This window comes from Apiotrichum porosum (genome assembly GCF_003942205.1).
Source record: "Apiotrichum porosum strain DSM 27194 chromosome Unknown scaffold_15, whole genome shotgun sequence".
NCBI lineage: Eukaryota > Fungi > Basidiomycota > Tremellomycetes > Trichosporonales > Trichosporonaceae > Apiotrichum > Apiotrichum porosum.
In genome coordinates this window covers 404486-424186 of record NW_021167122.1, presented here as the reverse complement: position 1 = coordinate 424186, position 19701 = coordinate 404486, and the positions used below count along the sequence as shown (strand labels likewise).

Below are 19701 nucleotides of genomic sequence, written 5' to 3'. Positions count from 1 at the left end.
GAGCACTGCCTGTTGAAGAAGCACGCGGTCGGGTGTTCGAGGTGGGGGTATATCTATAAAGTGAACGGGGAGAGGGGGAGCCGAGCTTGTCTGTCACCATCTATGTACTGTGTGTGCGTGTACATGCAGAGTGTGTGGGCGACCAAGAGGAGACGGGGCGGACAGAGAGAATGTGTGTACAGTGTGTGCTAAACTAGCGTGTGGGCCGCAGAGTGTGAGTGTGTCTGTCGCTGGGACCTGGTGGCCGTCGGTGGGTAGGCAGCGCGCGTGCGCATCCCAGCAGCAGGAGGCCAGGAGGAGGCCAGCAGCTCCAGCAGCACCCACCGCCCAGGAACGCGTGCTTTTTCAGTGTCGTTCTGCTGCTGCTGCTTGGGGGGGTTGTCAACGCCGGCGCACGCTAGTTTGCATCACACACGGGAAACCAGACATGACAGCCCCGGGGGGCGGCAAGGCGGGCGGGGTGGGTGGGTGGGGGAAGGGGGCAAGCGGCCGGGGGTACCTGGTGGGTGGGTGTCTTCCCTCTGTCCGTTCCTCCTCCACTGCTCACTCAGGGGTTAGAGTGCATCTTCAATAACACCATACACGCGCGCGCGCGTGTGCAGTGGCAGAGTGGGTGCGCCAGTGTGGGTGTGTGGGTGGTGTGGCTACAGCGCTACTACCCACCCCGATTCAAGGGACCCGTTGGCTGCTTACATCTCATTCTCCCCCAACACCATCCAGTTCTGTAACACGCTAGCATCAGTCTCTCAGCTCTCTCTCTCCCTCTCTCCCTCTCTCTCTCTCCCTCTCTCTCCACAATGGGCCATATGCATCCACACACACCGCATCGTCCTGCTGTCACACGCGTGTGTACGTGTGAGACGGCGGTGACACGCCAGGCTCTTGCTTCCACCACCCCGTCCCCCTTCCCCCCACCTTTGGTGCCAAACCCTGTCTACCGAGACGTACACGCGAGAGACATAACTCAGGCACGGCCCATCTCGTTCCTCGTTTTCAGCAAAAAAAAGGTAATCCCAATCGCCCTCTCCCCCACCCACAACGGCCACAGCCTTTGCACACCACCTGGCCCCTTTCGATCGTATCTCTCTCGAGCTCTCTAGCGCTCTCTGTCGCTCGTGTCATCGTCCCCTGTGGTCACATTTCACGTCTCCTCTCATTTCAACCCGGATGACTCGGGTACACAACCCACATCCAAAGCCTCCCCCTATCCGGCCCGGTACCGCACCGTAGCCATCCTACCTTGCCCCATCGGCCCCATCAATGTCAATGGCAACGATGACATGCGTGCACAGGACAGAATATCAGAATCGGGCCATACCTCGTGGCCACCACACGGCGCATCACTCACGTAAAGCGCCATGCCGCTCAACCCGCTTGCCCTGGTCTCCCCCGGCCGCAGCCGCACCACATCCACAACACATGCACACTCACACTCGCATCGCACGCATCCAACGTCGTTCGTGACAACATGGGAGCGAGAAAACAAGGTGACACGCATGACATGAGCCACCAGCCACGAGCCACCAGGCCATCCCCATAACCCCAGCCCCAGCCCAGGCGACCCCCGCCACGATCGCAAACGACAATCACACGCACACACTGACCCACTACCGTGTGCCATAATAACATAACATCGCCCGCGCGCGCGCACGGTCGAATGGACATGACGCGGCCAAAAATAAGCGCTCCCGGCGGTGTGCCCCCCCGTGTCACGTCCTCCGACACAGGCTGCATGCTTTTGCCCCTTTTTGCCTCAAAGCAGCAAGCGCGCCGCGCCAAATAGGCGATTCGGACAACGAAAACCTAACAAGCAAAAAAAAACAGAGTTCTTGCTTTTTGCTCCCACCCATAGAACGAGCGACCTCAAATCTAAGGTACGCTCCGTGCCCAGGGAGGGAGGTTTGCATCCCACGGCCACTGGCCACTGGCCGGCCAAACTGATTGAAAAGGACGACAACGAGAGACACACGACGGAGACGTCATACGCAACAGGCGACCATGCAACCATGATATTTCCCCTCCCCTTTCACCGTACCTTTCCTCCCCTCCCCTCTCTCTCCCCCTCTAGCCCCTCTGCCCCCGGGCCACAAGCGCTCGGCGGTCACGGCAGGTCGGGTCGGCCGGCAACGCCGTGAGCGTGTGGTTGGGTCTTTTTGTTTCGTACCTCGGCCTCTTTTGGTCTCGTTGTATCCCATCGTCATCCTTGATCCTTGCCCGTGACGCAAAAAAAGGCATCCATCCGGCATGAAAAGACACCCTCCCCCCCCCATAAGTTCAAGAAAGGCTAAGGTCACAGTTAAGGTCCCCGAATGAACCGTTCCTGCCTAGACACCCAAAACGCCACGACCGCGCGCCGCCCAGCGGTTCCCCTCGCTTCCCCTCTTTGGCACTGGCACACGCTGCTGCTGCTGCTGCTTGCTGCCAAGCACGGTGGCCCTCCCTCCCCTCTCCCCAATGCAGAAAGGAACACGTCTCGTATCCACGTACCTCTCGGTGCCATCTTTTTACGAAGCGTTTGAACGGGTCGGCCGCTCGCACTCGCTAACGGACTGCCTCTGACGCTGTCCTTGGCGACACATGCGTCCGCTTGCGCTCCCTCCCCCCCCCCCCAGTCCCGAGCAGCCAGCACTTCCCCAGAAGTGGTTGCGCTGTGACGCCACAGTCGCCACACAATATCCTTCATGTTCGCCCTGGGGACCAAGTGGACCTGCACTGGACCTGTACTGGACCTGCGCCTCTGCCCGTCTCTGTCTCCGTCTCCGTCTCCGGCTGGTCTTGTCTCGTCTCGTCTCGTCGTCTCTGGATGCGAGCGCGAGCGACTACCCATGTCCAAGCTCTGCTGCGCGTTGCATTGGATCTGCCCCCGACCGCCCCCCGACAAACGCACGCACGCACGCACGCCAGGAAACGGAAGCGGGCTCTCGTGCAATCTGCCTGATTACCTCGCTGCGAGTGGACGGGGGGGTTGTGGCATGCAACTGGGGGCACACGGACGGCCGGTCACCGAGATACAGTTTGATGGGTGGTTGTATGTCTCGAGGCATGTGGCACGGCGCGGGCGAGGCCATGGGCGCCAGCAAAGCCCATGGGCCCAGCTCCATGCCATGCCGTTTAAACGTCGGAACCCCCACTGCATGCTGCCTATCGCTGATCGCTGATGGTCCCAGACCACAGCAGTGCAGTACAATGGAATGATCGCTTGACGCCAGGCAGCACGTGTGCGGTGCACTGGCCGCCGACCCCCGATGCTCTGGGTTTATGCTTCAAGACAATAACTCAAGTGGCCAAGTGGCCATCGCCAGCCCAGCCAGATCCAGACGGCGATCGTGCGGCCAGCATTCACACTTGCCAAGAATGTCATCAATCGTGTGCGTGAGCATGGCAACCCGAGCGTCGGTCTGTGTGTGCCCGTTCCCCCAGTTCTCACAACATGCCAAAGAGACGAAATACAGTTTCCACTAATGGCTGCTTACACGGTGTGTGTCAGTGTTAGCCGTACAGCCGTGACCATTTTTGGCGCTACGTCTAGTCTCTAGTCTGTCCACCCCTCTTCACGATATTCACACACTTGTGCCACACCCCCAAATGAGACGAGGTACTGACCTTGGTTGACCTTTGGTTGACCTTGACCTTGACCTTTGACCTTTTGTGACCGCGCTCGACAAAGGTACAGACACCGCTGGTCCCGTGCACCCACCCATACCCACACCCCTTCACATCACCGCATGCGGGCCTTGCTTGTCGCAGGCCAGGTGGCCAGGTGCCAGGTTCCACGAGGACGAAACAGTATCGGCAGTTGCTTCATATGGTGTGTGCATGCGGTGTGCAAAAGAAGCGTAACAACGTAAAACTGTGTGCCGTGTTGAGAAGGAGCAGCAGCAGCGTCAGCAGCAGCTGCTGCATTGTGGATTTTCAGTCCCCGAAGGCCATGCTGGGCCCCCAATGTGTCTGCCGTACTGTATGTCTGCCGCGACATGTCAAGCTCCAGAGGAACGCGACATCGCAAGCATGCTGCATCCTCGTCGCGACAGAGCCCAGACGAGGCCACAGGCCACAGGCCACAGGCCACAGTGTGCCACTACCACGGTGGCATGTTGGCTCCCGCTCGGGTGTTTTTCTGCAAACCTACAGTCGATGCACCAAACCACCCCGGCCACACCGTAAACCCCCGGTCCCCCTCGGTCGCGCGTTTGGGATTATGCGCGCATCTGGTCGCAGTCCGGCGTTTGATTTTGTGGACGTGTCTTGCCCAGGTCGGCCAGGTCGGCCTGGTGCCAGGTGCCAGGTCCCGCCCTCAGCGCCCCCCTGCGACATGGCGGGCGCGCGGCCGGCTTCGCTGGCGTTGGCAGCGCCCAGGACCCGCACCGTCGAGTCCCATTCCGCGCTGGCCGCTGCTGCTGGTGCTGCCGCTGGTGCTACTGGTGCTGCTGTTACATCGTCAGCAACGCACCGCCACGGCACGGCATCCGTGCATGCACAGATGCACAGGGAGGAGAATGAAAACGAGATGCACGATTCGCGGTTCTCGTGAGAGCGCCACGGGGCAGGAAGCTGCAGCAAGACGAAGAGCACAGGCGGCGACCGCCGCTGGCTTGCGCGGGGGCTGCAGCCCAACAAGAAGGATCATCACTTTTTGTGGCCTGGTCGTGGGTTGTCTCGTGCCTTGCTCTTGCGCAGACGCACACATCTCGCGCTGACGACACCTGGCCACCTGGTGTGCGACCGTGAACCGACCTTGTTTTTGGCCCCCCCTTTCGTCAGTCCATTGTGTCAATCTGGCGACCCCGCCAGAGCTTCTGGCACCGCGCGGGTGGGTGCACGCGCACGCGCACGTCGCGCGGCCCGCGTTCAGTCGTGCATCGTGACCGCTGCCATGCTGCTGGCTGTGTGACTTGCATTCGGGCCTTTCGGGTAGAAGACGCGAGCGATACCCGCTTCACCTTGGACCTTGGACTACGCTCGCACCAGGACGGCGCAAAAGGCACGTCCCGTTACGCACCCAGCAGGCCCAGCATATGGAGGCAGAACCACACATGCCACACACACCAGCTCGTGGCAGCCTTGCAGCCTTGCTTCCCTCCCTCATGCAACACCTGTCTTGGCGCCAGTGTGGCCACGTTCAAGGACATGGTACCACGTTGAATCTGTTTCCAGCGCAACGGTCGCGCTTGGCACACACATGGTACAAAGATACATTGGGACTGGGTCTCCCGCTCCGCAGCACATCGACGACCCCTCTCATGATCTCATGGCTCATCGGCAAGCGTAACCCGCGCAGTGTGCAGTGTGTGTTGCAGCAATGACGTGAATGCCGCCCCGCCCCGCCCGCCCGCACCTGGCCGCGTGTCCAAGATAACGCCGCCTGGGATGATTGCGATTGCGATCTGACTTTGATTTTGATATTGCCCGCGACGCCAACGCCAACGCCAACGCCAACGCCATATGGCCCATGGCCCATGGTACATGGTACCACCTCTGCTGCGCAGAAATCCATGGTCCGTGTAACAATGTGCCGCCAGGCGCGCCCAAATGGGCCGAAATAAACAATGAATGTGTGTTCAAATGAACCGAACCCAATGAGCCAACGGCGCCCCGACCGGGCGCCAACCGGGCCAGACGCCTCGCCTACCCGCAACACACTTTGGCGTCCTTGATCAAACGCTCATCATCATGTGTTGCACATGTCGCGAGACACGCGCCCGCGCCCGCCCCTGTGCGCCTGTGCGCCTGTGCGCCTGTGCATCTTGCATCTTGCATCTTGCGTCTTGCGTCTTGTGTCCTAGGTGTCGTGTCCTGCACGCCGCCCCCGGCCGACCGCGCCCGTGCCCGGTGCCTTGGGAGCTGCGGTGTAGGTGTGGCACATACCTCGCCCATTCCCCAACTTTTTTCTTCGTGTCTTTTTTATTAACGGGCATCGCTCGGCGTGCGCCACGGTACGCACAAGGGAGCGAAGGGAGCGAGCGCGGCAAGGACAAGGACAAGGAGACAAGGACAAGAACAAGGACCGGCGGGCACCGTCTCGTCCACGCGCACACATGCGCGCACAAGCAATGCGGCATGGGGATATGCGTGCGACTGGAATGCGCGTCTGGTATGGGCGGACGCAGGTGCGCAGAGCGCACACCCTGCCGGCGCGCAGGAACCTCCGCCGCCGCCGCCGCAGCCGCCGGTTGTAATCTGCCCCCCCCCCCCCGCTACCTGTCCACTGTACGCACTGTCCTGTCCATGCTGCGCTGGGAACGTTGGTACTAACCATACCCGAGTAGTTGCCCCGCCTGTGCGCTCGACGGCGGGCGCGGCGCGCGGTGTGGCATGCAGCACATGGTGTAGCATGTGGCGCGTGCAGCGTGTCGTGCAGTGCACACCCGCGCAGGAAAAGGTGCGCTGTACACGATTGGGTGTTCGTTGCTTTGTGTTGCTCTTGTTTCCGCGCCCGCAGCGGATGAGGGCTGGTGCCGAGCCATGCCGGACTGACTCTGACTCTGACTCTTGACTCTGGCTGCATTGAGACTGGTTATGCCACCCACGCGCGTGATGTATTGACTGACTCATGACGGACTGACTCTGACTCTGACTCTGACTCTTGCGTTGGCGCTAACAATGCGCAGTTGTCGGAACCATCGATACGGGGTTGGACGCAGGCAGCAGGCAGGGTTCGCGGCCCAGCGGCCAGCGGCCAGCCAGCAGGAACCGTTTGGCGGTGCGGTGCCGAAACACACTCCATACGTGTGGCCATGCGGGGCTAGCGTAAGGGATATTGGGCGAGGGAAGAACGGTAGGGGGGGGGGGGGGGGGGGCGGAGGTGACGGACCGACGTAGTGCTGCGGTGTTGTTGTTGCAAGCCGAGATTAACCTGCCCCCCCTTGTCGTCGCCACTGCCCAGTCCACCAGGGAGGTGGACGTCTTGGCAGATCTCAAGATCTCAAGCAAACGACACTACCAGAAGGGACACGAGTAGAGTTTGGGGGCCGGCAGGTGGCATCAGGATACCAGGTAAGGTCGTTGAGTGGCAAGTGGCGAGTGGCCGCGGCACCGGCCCAGGTCCAATTCAGTGATCGCTCGTTGGGCTAACCGGTATCGTCTGTATGTGACCGACCGTCACACTCTGTCGACGTTCTCGGCACACCTGTCCTGACCTGACCGGATCCACAGCTGTGACGCAACCTGGCCGCACCTCGATTCCTACAGACACGACGACGGGGGCCAGGGGCGGAGGGGCGGACGGTACAGCAAAAGGGGATGGACGGTCACTAGCGCGGACACGGAACAACGCAGTGCTGGACACCACATGGGCGATTTTGCACCACGACGACGACGACGACGACCACCCACTGTACCACTCACTGTCTTGTCTGGTCTTGCCTTGCAAGTGCGAACAAACGCCTTTTCGCAGCATACTCGGTTCTTCAGATGGCCGATCGAAGGAGACACGACAGGTACTGTATGAGCACTAGGCGGTACTGAATGAGGCGTGGTGAGTCGCTAGTACCTTGGTCTTCCCCACAGGTCCAGAAAATGAGAGCCAGAAGCAAGAGTGGCAAAGGAACCGCTTCTGGGAAGGAGAGCAAAGCAAACCGGGAACCCCATTGAGCAACGGAGTATTGACGGAGTATCCTGCTGCAAATCCCAATTCAAACTCAAGGTTGGGTTGGTACTGTACTTACACCGGCCTTGACCTCAAGCGAGCAGCAAGCTTTGACTCCATTTATAGTCAGGTCGCTTTCATTCAAGCGCTCGTCGCCAACTCTAAGCCTCGAGAGCAAGTACTGAATGGCCGCCCCAGACCCCCGCGCACAGCAGTTGACGTTTTGTTCTTGGTTCCTCTTTCACGCAGTCGTCCATCCGTTCGTTCCCTTCCGGGACCACGTCATGAGCAGAGGCGCAGAGAGGCTCAATACCTTCAATTCAACGTTGCTCGACAACTCCATGTTCAAGATTACTGGATTCCTCAATGTTGCTCATGGAGAATAAAAATATAAGTCCTGAAAAGTAATTAACAAGAGAAAGAAAGAAAAATAGACAACAATCCACACTTTGTCCCTGGCCGAAAAAAACAGCCACCTGAATGAAAATAGGTATATCTACCACCTATTGATTGATTGACGACCAAATATCGCACTAACCGTGTACCTTGGCGCCCGGTTGTGGCGCCTCCCTCGCGGTCGCCCTCCACTTGCCCTCTCGCACCCACCACATCCTGTGCATGCAAGGCTCGTGCATTGCAATGGTGTGGTGCAGTACAGTAGTACACTTGGACTTTTGCACTTTTACGCAAAGCCCCCCAAAACACGTCGCACTGTAGCGCACTGGACACGAAAACGAACGGGGGGTCGGCTGTCGTTTTATCGCTCGCACCCACAATGTCTTCCCCCCGCGCCCTCGCTCACGGTTGTTTTAGCGTCTCACTTGTACGTTTAGCGTCTGATTGATAAACCCCAGCGCAAAACTTTAGCGGGATCACAGGCCACCAACACACCTACCTGTGTGTCGTTACGACCAGCATTTGGGAACAGCGATTGGACTGCCTGCGCGTCGCACCTCACACCTCGCACCTCTCCACCAGAGCAACGGGTCGGGGAAGACAGCATGTTGTCATGGTCTGCAGCCCACGTTGGCCCACACTGACATGCTAACCAGAAGAGAACATTTGCCTAGCGAAGGAAGCGGTATCGGCAAGAGGCATCGGGTAGCTAGCCCCGTTTACACACGCACACTTATTCGACAAGGTTTCCGACCCATCGTCGTTCCTCGTAGCGTTGACCTGGCAGCTTGGGAAATCTCTCTGGTGGATGTTGACGCAAGTGCTCGGCCTCTGTGTGCTTGGCATACACTAGTAGCAGTCTCGATAGATCAGAATACGGCGTTTCGGCATCTGCGGTGTACGCTACCAGAGGCGTGCAGGCGTTAGCGTGCGACATTACTACCGACAAAACGCGACGAGGAACGCGTCTGACCGTCTGGTGCTGTAGTTGACCGAGTTTGCCGCGGCTGAGACGGCAGAGGACCGTGTGCACACCTACACCACCGTGTTCCGATGGATGCGGGCATGATGACCGCTGGTTGCCAGTTGCTTGTCGCTTGCTTACCGCTTGCTTAACGCTTGCTGCTGACTAGGGATTACGGGTCCCGTCATCGCCGTCTTGCAGAGGACGCAGTTCTTCCCCTCCCCACTGATCCTTGCAAAACCATGCGTCTTTGTGGTTGTGGCCTCGGACTCGGCTTGAGCACGGGTCCTTCCACAAGGCAACTGATGGTGCCAGTCGGCACAGCTGACGGACAACCTCATCGACTACCGACGGCGAACTGCGAACTGCGAATGGGACATGGTTGTCTGCGAGAGGGGGAAGGCTGCTTCACGCTCCAGACCCGCGTGGCCAGGCTGGAGGGCCGCGTCACCAACTCTACTACCATCGCCATGTTCCCTCCCCCTTCCATCGTCGTCGTCGTCGTCGTCGTCGTCGTCTCTGCCTTACACTCACCACAACACCTAATGACTAGCCAATAGCCGCAGCACGCGCTTTAGGCCACTCCTTTGGCGAGGTCTCTGCCTATCCCTAATCCACTGACCTGCCACACAGACGTTGTGCTAAACTCGTAGCTCACCACTACCACCACCTGCGCCGGCGCGGTGGCCCATGTCCGTTAGTCGGTCGGGGTCGCGGTCGGCTCACGGTCCATGGTCTTGAGTAACACAAGTTGCTCTAGTTGCTCTTTCTCATGCCTCTGTGCCTTCCAGCAAGGACGTCAGTGGTGGCAAGAGGTGAGCTGGGCATTTTGATGGCAACGCGAATGTCAATGGTATGTCGCGGCTCGTGACTGGCACGATCGCCGCCCTCGTGGGCCGCGGGCCGCGGGTGATGTACACCTTGTCGCCGGGTTTCGTCTTGGACGATGGCCCACCTGATATCAGCTCAGCACGATCGCCATGCCATTTTCCTGGGTGCCATCGCACTCCTCCTCCCGTCGTCGGTCGAGTAGTCGGCATTGGTATTGCCTGCGTAGAGGAGGTTCGTGCCGACTCATGCCATGCGTCGTATGTACCTCCAGTGCCAGGACAGGATATCATTCGACGCCGGGCTAAGCTGTGGGCCACGGTTGGGAGATATACATCGTCAGTGTCATGGGCATACGGGTACAGGAAAGCACGCCCGACTCGTCACCATGCATAATGTGTAAAACCACATATCAACGACCGCTCACCACAATGCACAATTCGTAATCGATAGCCTGCCAGGAGAGGAGATCCGTGGGCACAGCCACGTGATGGAGTGATAACGCTCAAACAGTGCGCTTGTGGTGTCTTGTTCATGTAATCATAGAACACGGACCGCAGCTTGACGGAGAACGGGAGATTGCTACCTTCTGACCAACCTACCTCGCCATCGCAGCCGTCCATGACCTGCCGACATTTGCAGTGACAAACACGATGCACAGTGTCTCGGATATCTGGTATCTCTGATTGTTGCTTCCCTTGCAATCTACAACCAGACTTGGGGAGGGTTGGCGTTATCGCCCGCGCCCGCGCCGTTGCTGTTATGCCAGCATGAGCTCCAGATCTCCAGAACGATGGGGGCCACCATAACTCTCTCCTCATCACTGACATCGTTGACAGCTGGCCACCGCCAAAGCCGCGGCATCACCACTGGAACTTTGGCCCGCTGGTTGCCCGTTGCCCGCTCGACGATCCTCATGGCCTCCATGTGGATACCAGATCTCTGCCACCTGCAACTGCCCGTGTGGCGTGGCGTGTGGTGACCAGCGTACCGGCGGGCCCGCGGGCCAGACGCTTGCATGGTTGGCTGTGGCCAGTGGCCAGGGGCTGCCTGGCGAGCTCGGCGACCGGCAACCGGTGCAGCCACAACAGACGGGAAAGGCCAACCGCCTCGTAATGGAACCAATAGGCCATGGCCCATGCTCTCCATTGTCTGGTTCTGGTCGGTTATGAAATTCGACATATCGCTCCGCATACGCAGAGATACGTGGATGATTGAGGCGTCGCCAAGGCGCATAGGCACGCGGATAACCCGGTGACGCGTACCGCTGACCGCTGGGGGGGGGGGGGGGGGGGGGCACGATAGCCCGCGAAAGCCGGGTTGCGCAGCAAAGCGCGCTGTCAAACAAGGCATTGGCAGTGGCCAGTGTGGTTGTAGGTCTGTGCAGTGAATGAACGAATGAACCATTAACAAGAATGCAAGAACAAGCGCTGGAGGGACAAGAGTTGGCTCGCGCTCTCGCTATCTAGCAAGGGCATGGAGACGGCTGCGGTGACGGCGGGCAAGAGAAACGACGGACGCGGGCAAGTGTGCAGTGCACGAGCCACGGCCCCACGCAATTGTAACACGGCGAGAGGCCCTAATTTTATGCCTCCGAACGGCCACATCTATACAGGCCACCGGGCGCCGAGAAACGGTCACGCCGCGCCGTCCGTTGGAAGCACGGTGGCCGGTGAGCCAAGTGAGCAAGTACAAAGCCCGGTTCAGCAAGTCAGCTGGGTCAGTCCGTACTAGGTGGTGCAGGTGCGGAAGAATGTTGGGAGCGACTGTGTCAAAGTCGTGGGAAGAAGGAAGGTGTGCAAGTGGTGGATGTTTTGTGTGATTATGAAGACATGATGACGTGGTCGACGTGGGTCATCCCGCGTCCGCTCGCTTTCTAATCCGGACCACGCAGCGCCATTAGACGGGTCCAGACGGGGTCAAATGGCCAGGCTGACGGTGCAAAGGACGTTAAACGCTCCACCCACATTGCATTTCCCATTGAGCGGTCTGGTTCGCTCCACCGGCTGGGCCCGCGCGCGCGCGCGCGCGAGCGAGGAAAGGGGGGGCGGGGACAAGAGGGGGGGACGCGGGTCCTACAAGCCGTGAGGCATTGCACAAAGGTGTCCCCGCGCCCAGTTTAGGATTCTTCCCTCTCCATCATCCTCCATCCACCCGTCGTCCTCATCACTTTCTATAACATACACACATAATCCCATCAGCTACCACACCGGCACACCCCTCTCTCTGGCTCACCCCCGCCAGCCTCGCCCTCTCTCCCCATCACGCGGCAGGCGCGACCTCGCCGCCCCGCCGCGTACCCCTTAGCCCCCCCCCCCCCCCATCAACAAACTCTCCACCTCTCCTACATCTCCACGCGCCGCCCTTGCACCAACTCCTCAGAGACCCTGCACAGACCAACTCGAAAGTCACATTTGGTCGCACTCTCGTTCGCTCGTGCCCACCACCACATACCACACCACACTACACCCCCCACCCCCCACTCCTCCCTCCCCGTCACCTCCCTAGCAATGCCGCGCACACGCTCGTCCAAGGCGAGCAGCTCGGCGTCGTCTGTTACAGGCGTGCCTGCCGCGTCTGCTCCTCGGAACAACCTGGCCTCCCAGGCTGGGGGCAGCGCGACAGCACGCTCGACGCTGCTTGGTGTCATTACGCGTCCTCGACACTCTGACGCTGCCATCTCGTACGACAGCTCGCCCCACCACCCCGTAGACGACGAGGTCAGCGACCAGAGCACGATTTCCAGCTATGCGTCGTCGATCGGCACCGTCAACGGATCCCCACCATCCGACGATGAGCTCGAGCGCATGTACAAGGGTTACCTCGAAAAGCCCAATGTGCTCACCCAGTCGAGCTACAAGCACTCTGAGTTTGGTCACTGCAACAACCCCAACTACCGCTACACGTCACAGTACAACCCTGCAGAGCCTGTCACGCCCGAGGCCGAGCCCCTGCCCCCATACTATGTGCTTTTGACGACCTACATGAGCTACACTCTGCTCATCTTGCTGGGTCACATCCGTGACTTTTTCGGCAAGAAGCTCTACCCGTCGTACTATGAGCACCTGATGCCCCGCGACGGCTATGCGGCGCTCAACTCGGACTTTGACTCGTTCTACATTCGTCGTCTCAAGGTCCGCCTTGATGACTGCTTCTCTCGCCCCGTCACGGGTGTTCCCGGTCGCACCATTATGCTTTTGGACCGCTACACCAACGACTGCCGCGAGTCGTTCCACCTGTCGGGCACCCAGACGCGCGCGCTCAACGTCTCGTCGTACAACTATCTCGGATTCGCTTCGTCGACTGGCGGCTGTGCTGATGCCGTCGAGGAGACCCTCAAGCGTTATGGCCCCGCTGGTGCCGCCACGCGTCACGACGCCGGCACCCTCGACCTCCACAACCAGGCTGAGAAGCTCACCGCCCGCTTTGTCGGCAGCGAGGCGGCCATGATCGTGTCCATGGGTTTTGCGACCAACTCGACCAACATCCCCGCGCTTGTTGAGAAGGGCTGTCTCGTCATCTCTGACGAGTTCAACCACGCCTCGATCCGTTTCGGTGTCCGTCTCTCGGGCGCCTCGGTCCGCACATTCAAGCACAACGACGTCCACGCCCTCGAGGACCTCCTCCGTGACTGCATTGCCCAGGGCCAGCCCCGTACCCACCGTCCTTGGAAGAAGATTGTCGTCATTGTCGAGGGTCTCTTCTCCATGGAGGGTACCATGGTCAACCTTCCCGCTGTCATCGAGCTCAAGCGCCGCTACAAGTTTTACCTGTACGTCGACGAGGCCCACTCGATCGGTGCTCTTGGTCCCAACGGCCGTGGTGTCTGCGACTACTTTGGTGTCGACCCCCGCGAAATCGACATTCTTATGGGTACTTTTACAAAGTCGTTTGGCGCCGCCGGTGGTTACATTTGCGGTACAAAGGACCTCATCGACGGCCTCAAGGTTCGCTCCCATGCGTTCTGCTACGCCGAGGCCATGTCCCCGCCCGTTCTCACCCAGATCATTGCCTCCATGGCGGCCATTATGGGTATTGCTCCTCCCCTTGCCACCCCCGTCGACCTCGACGAGGACGTCAGCGATTCGGTCTCCATCTGGTCGCGCCACCAGTCGTTCGGCCCCGCCCCCCGCCAAGAACTCCCAGTGTGGTTCAGCCTCCCACCCAACATGGCCAACGGCACCGAGGGCCGCGAGCGTCTCCGCCGTCTGGCGTTCAACTCGCGCTACCTCTCGTCTGGTCTCCGCAAGCTCGGCTTTATCGTGTACGGCCACCGCGACTCGCCGATCATCCCCCTCCTGCTCTACAACCCCGGCAAGATGGGTATGTTCAGCCGCATGATGCTCAACCGTCTTGGTCCCGACAAGACGCCCATTGCCGTCGTCATCGTCGCCTACCCTGCCACCCCGCTCATCACCTCGCGCGTCCGCTTCTGTCTCTCGGCATCCCACACCAAGACGGACATTGACCTCCTCCTCCGCGCATGTGACGAGGTGGGCGACATCTTGAACCTCAAGTTCTCATCCGAGGGCCCCCACTGGCCCGTCGACAAGGTCATCGCCAGCGCCGAGGAGCTCGTCGCTACCACCGACCTCGACCTGGTGCAGTAAATGCAGTCCCTCCGAACTGCACACAAAACGCTCCCCAGGCCCCACATCCTTGCCACATCTACCCACCACGGCGACCACCCCACCCACCTCCGTACCTGCTTTGTCTTAATTCTCCCCTTTCAGGATGACATTAGAGATCTAATAAAGCATACAGCGAGTGCAGGGCGTTAACCCCAGGTACTTTAATGCCTAATCTTTTTATATCGCAACACACACAGCGTGTGGTTGTCTTTGTTTCCAGGTTTTTTTTCTCTCTCTCTCTCTCTCAATCAACAACAACAACATACTTGCTTGGCATGCATCATGGCACAGAACAGATGGACGTGCCGCGGCACTGCTTGAGGTGTGGATACTGACGCGGTTGCCATGGCGATCCCTTATGCTTCAGAAACGACACTTGTGGACAGTGGAGATAAGATACAGTTTGCAATACATCACCGCTCGCTAGATCCCCCCCCCCCCCCCCCCCCTTCTTCTCCTACCGAAGCTTCACCATTCCATCCCTTATCGCCACGCCGTTGGCCATGGCCCACAGCGTGACGCCACTGTTCCCGCCATCCAAGTTTAACACTTTACCCACCCACTCGGCCCCGGCGGACATGTATCCCTTCTTGAGCCTGTCCGCCGCCTCCTGGCGGACGCGCGGACTGGCCCACGCCAGGAGGGCGCGCTCGAGCGCCTGCGGGTGGTCGTGCGGGCGTTCCGGGTGGAGGTTGATGTTGCGCACCATGCGGCCAAAGAGGAGCGGGTCAAACGTCTCGGGCGCGAGCGCGCGCGCCGCCGCGGTCACAAACACGAGGTTTTGCGGACACACGAACGGCGGCGGCGCCTTGACGGGGACCGGCGCCGGGGTCGGCAGCAGCGTGCACCCCTCGCACCGGAGCGGCCGGGGACGCAGGAGCGGGTTCTGCGGTAGGGCCAGCTGCGTGTATGTCGCGTTGAACACTTCGCGCGGCGAGTGGACCAGGTGGTAGATGAGCAGGAGGGAGACAAAGTGGGCGCGGTTGTCGTCTGCGTTGATCCCCACGACGTTGTCGAGGAAATGCGGGTGGTCAAAGTCCCGTCCTGCGGCATCGAGGAGGTCGATCTGGGGGGATCCGGGGATGGAGGGCGAGGGCGTGGGCGGGTCGCCGAGGCTGCTGGGCGAGTAGAGGGAGGGGGAGGTGATGCTCGAGGTCGGCGAGTACGAATGCGAGTGCGAGTGTGAGTGCGAATGCGAATGGGACGAATGCGAGTGTCCGTTGGCTTGCTGATGCAATTCTTTGAGAAGTGCGATGCGCTTAGCGCAGCGCTCCTCCACACCTCTGCTAGCGCGTTCCCTCTTGGCCTCGTCTACTGCGAGATAGAGGTCAGGAACGAGCGCACTGAGGACGGAGAGGAGCTGCGAGGCATCTTTCGCGAGAACCGCATAGCGGACCGACGTCTCAAACGCTGTCTTTGTCAGCTCCCGGTTGGTCTAAGATGTAGCTCACCTTCAATGGCAAACGCGTCCAGCCTCCCAGACGCGACCACCCCTTCTCTCAGCTTTCTAAACAGCCGCACGACGTTCTGCAGGTTGCCCGTATCCGCATCGCTGGCGTCTTTGTGGTACTCGTGGATCTTTTCGTCAATGTACCGCCTGAACCGCTCTTGGGTCGCGTAATCCTTCAACGCGTCGCCCTCGGCACCGTCCCCGCCGCTCCTCGACACACTGGCTAGCAACTCCATCTCAGAGGGAGCAGGCGAGAACATACGTTGGGTCGGGCGCAGGTCCGAGTTGGGGCTGGCCAGTGGGGATCCCCGCCGAGCAGACAGCATGGTGTCCCTATCGGACCCACCGGCGACAGTGGGGAAGGACGAGTACCGCGCCGGCGGCTGTGGGCGCGGCCGAAGAGGCTGTGTGGGCAGTGACCAGTCCCGCCTGGGCGAGGATGCAGCCGGTGGGGCCGGGGACGGTGTCGGCGCGGGTTCCGGGGAGACAGTTGTGTTGTTGTTGCCGTTACCGGGCATGTCTTTGCTGCTGAACGCAATGCCGCCCGTGGATCCCCTGTGAGAGGGTACGGGGGCCGGGATACTCCCATTCCCGGTCGCCGTCCGGCGGTGGGGAGGTTGATACGCCATGACTGATGGGAGTGAGATAGTGGACAAAGGAAGAACGTGTGGAGAGCCCGACGACGTGAGATCTCACTGAAAGCGGCCCGCCGGAGTGGTGTGCCGAGACTGCCGAGGTGATTGCTGTCATCTCGTCGGAGCCCCTCATGCCGACGCGTGCCTTTGGTCTTGCTTGGCAACACTTCGCATAGATCCCCTGCGCACGTATGCCAGCATGCGCAGACACGGGCACATTCAAGGGTGCGTGTGCTTGAGTGGGGTCTGCGGACGGTCCACTCAGCCGCCCACACCAGGCCGAAAGTGGCAGACGAAACCAATGCAGGTTGGTCCGAGATTATGAGATCCAATATACATGAACATGACGACTACCCTTGCTCTGATCGCTCTGACGCGCGCCGAACGCGACTTCCTATCGCATTCCCTTACGCATTGACGCACTCGGCCTTGCGCAGACCCCAGTACGCCGAGTGCATCTTATCCACCTCATCGCCCAGCTGCGCGAACACGCTTGCCGCATCGCCAAGCTTGCCACTCTCGATGAGGGCGTCGCCCAAAAACTCGAGAGCGAGGGGGATGGGTGTGGGCGTCTCCTCGCCCAGGGGAGCAGTACGTGCCGGCCATGACGCAGTCGCGTCCGCATTGTCTGCTGGGAGGTCGACCGCCGCTCCGGTCATGTACGGCGCGAGGATGGGAACAAGCTCTGCGCGCTGCGCCGACAGGGAACGTATCAGGCCACGGAGGTAGTTCCATGCCGAGGCATTGTGCGGGATGCGGTGAATCTCACGCACGGCATAGGCAATCTCCTCGTGGCCGCCGTCCTGTGCAGCAGTAGCGCCAGGGCGGGCCATGCGGAGGAACCAGCGCCAGCCCCATGCACTGTTGTTGCGCCCGTCGTCGGCGATCATCTCCTCGCACCACGTCAACTCGTCGGCCCACTTCTGAGCTGTGATACGACCCAAGTCGCCAAAGTGAGAGTAGAGCCAGTGGAGGTACGCCCAAGTGTGGTAGTTTTTGGGATCGGGCCCAAGTGAGGCGTGGATAAAGTCGATCTCGGACTGGGGGTCCGCGGGAGAGAGGTGGGTGAGGAGGAGGAGACGGTGGTGCCTGCAAGTGAGTTGAGTGGCCGGTAGACGACAAACTCACCACACCTGGTAGCTCTTGAGGTTCTCCCTTGCAAACTCGTTCATGAGCTCGAGCTCAACGTTGAGGTCCTTTTGCAGGGCCAGGAGGGTAGCGAAGCGGTACTGCCTGAGAAGAGTTAGCTGAAACGAATACCCACTAACTCACCACACGGTGTAGTGCGCAGGGTTCAGTCTGATGATATTCTCGGTGAGGTCCAGGACGCGCTCGCTCTTCTCGTCCTTGGCTTTGGCAGCGCGGAAGTAGTCCATCGAGTCGCGGTCTGGAGGTATCAGTGTCATGGTTCATAGCTGGCGAATCGACACGCCATCACGGTCCCCGTGCCAGACCCCCTCGCTGCCATCACTCACACTCCTCGGTGTACATGATCGGGACGAGAGCATTTGGCCCATCGTTCTGCGGCACAGGCTCGAGATCTGCCCACTCGCCGCGCTGGCCGAGGGGAATGTAAGCGTCCTGTAGAAGGTAAGCTGTTGTAAACTAATCACACGCCATCAGAACCGCGCCATCAGCGACCATGGAGGTGTCCAGGTCGGTCGCTGCGTGGTCTCGACCTCGAGGGACACTCACGGACATGGAGGTCGTTGTAGCCTGTTGTGGGGTAGTCGAAAGGTAGATATTTCAAGACGATGGTCCCCGCTGTACGACACGTAGGCTGGGTTGTAGTTGCAAGAACGAGATGGATGTCAGTTGTCCTCTTGTTCGCGGTCGTCTATTGTGTCGAGATCTCATCAACGCCTTCGTCACACCACGTGAGCGACGGAACCAAATCGAGAGACATCCAGTGCATCGGTCGAGGTGGAGGTGCAGTAAACTCCCCCAAGTCACTCCATCTCATTCACTCCCTCTTCTCTGCCCTTCAACCAACACTCTTCGTCGCCCATCATGCGGGTCCAGGGATGGGACCCCGTGTTGTGAGTAAAATACTCGAAGCAATGCTGACTCGAACAGGATCATTTCGCAGGTGAGCATCCGGTCAGCAGCCCCGGCGGCGCCGAGACGGAGTAGTTGGACGCGTCAACTCTCATGTGGTGCTGTCGCAAACAACCGGGAGGCCTGGGACGCGTGCAGCTGCTTGCTTCCGGCTCTACTGTACACTCCTCCAAACTCACAGCTAACCTATCCAGATCATCTGCCTCCAAGCCCTCCACTATCTCACAATGACCCTCATCGTCCCCCCACTGCTCTCGCAGTTCACTTCGCCATCGCTATTGGAATACAGCGGCGGCCCGCAAACAGTCGCGCACGTCATGGACTGGCGTGAGATGGCAGCCCGACCTGCAGTCAACACCCACACGGGAGAGGGCGCTTGGAAGCGATTGCGCGGCGCATGGGCCGGTGGCAAGAAGGTCGGGCAGAACAAGGAGGATGACGGAAACCCCGAAGTGGATGTGGGGCCCGAGCCGGAGGAGGGCTGGGACTATGGAGTGGATGACCGACGGGGTTGGCTTATCGGTCTGGCGTGGATTACGGCCGCTGCTGTGGAGTGAGTACGATGGGGATCGGTTTTGTGGGCGAGTGGAGCTGCTAGCAGCTGCCTTGCCCGACCTCACTTGTCTCCACTACACTCCTTTGAACTACCGCTAACGTCCACAGCATCGCACCACTCTACTACCTAATCCGCCGACCGACTCACATCCTCGACTTCAGCCTCACCCTCACCTTCATCCACATCATCCTGACGACCTACTACGCAAAATCGTTCCCCACCAGCTTCTTCTTCTGGGTCGTCCAGGCCCTGGGATCGGTCCTGATGATTGTTGTTGGCGAGCAGGTGAGTGGCCTTCAACGGGAAGCTGCGAGATTGTCGAAGCAGCCGTCTCCTTTCGACATGGACTAACACCGCAGCTATGCGTCAAGCGCGAGATGAACTCGGAGCTCGACATTGGATGGAACCCGCACGCCGAGGGCGAGGTGATTGAACTTAACGATAGATAGGAGCATGCAGGTTGCGTGCCGTAGATTTGGAAACTGACATCTTCTGACGTTACTAGATGTGTTGCTGCTGAAAGCCCGAGTCGCCGCCCCAGCGGTGGACCATGTTGAGTGGGCAAAACTGCATTTCTCACTGGCCGGACAGCGTATTT

The 19701-nt window shown here is 59.9% G+C and overlaps 4 protein-coding genes across 4 annotated transcripts; 2 read left to right on the top strand and 2 right to left on the bottom strand.

Moving 5' to 3' along the window:
- Positions 1-12283: 12283 nt before the first annotated feature.
- On the top strand, positions 12284-14383 carry LCB2 (serine palmitoyltransferase component; the record flags this gene model as incomplete). Its single annotated transcript, XM_028618923.1, has 1 exon — positions 12284-14383. The coding sequence occupies one exon, from the start codon at positions 12284-12286 to the stop codon at positions 14381-14383; it is 2100 nt and encodes a 699-aa protein (XP_028472811.1).
- Positions 14384-14861: 478 nt separating this feature from the next.
- On the bottom strand, positions 14862-16483 carry EHS24_003224 (uncharacterized protein; the record flags this gene model as incomplete). The annotated part of the gene is made up of 2 exons (XM_028618922.1): positions 14862-15814; positions 15856-16483. 2 exons carry the CDS (start codon positions 16481-16483, stop codon positions 14862-14864), a joined length of 1581 nt encoding a protein of 526 aa, XP_028472810.1.
- A 413-nt stretch (positions 16484-16896) lies between these two features.
- Positions 16897-18133, bottom strand: RAM2 (CAAX geranylgeranyltransferase alpha subunit; the record flags this gene model as incomplete). Its single annotated transcript, XM_028618921.1, has 5 exons — positions 16897-17578; positions 17618-17722; positions 17762-17876; positions 17965-18070; positions 18131-18133. The coding sequence occupies 5 exons, from the start codon at positions 18131-18133 to the stop codon at positions 16897-16899; spliced, it is 1011 nt and encodes a 336-aa protein (XP_028472809.1).
- Positions 18134-18499: 366 nt separating this feature from the next.
- EHS24_003222 (uncharacterized protein) lies at positions 18500-19552 on the top strand (the record flags this gene model as incomplete). Its single annotated transcript, XM_028618920.1, has 5 exons — positions 18500-18528; positions 18566-18578; positions 18742-19100; positions 19211-19388; positions 19463-19552. 5 exons carry the CDS (start codon positions 18500-18502, stop codon positions 19550-19552), a joined length of 669 nt encoding a protein of 222 aa, XP_028472808.1.
- Between the last annotated feature and the right edge of the window lie 149 nt (positions 19553-19701).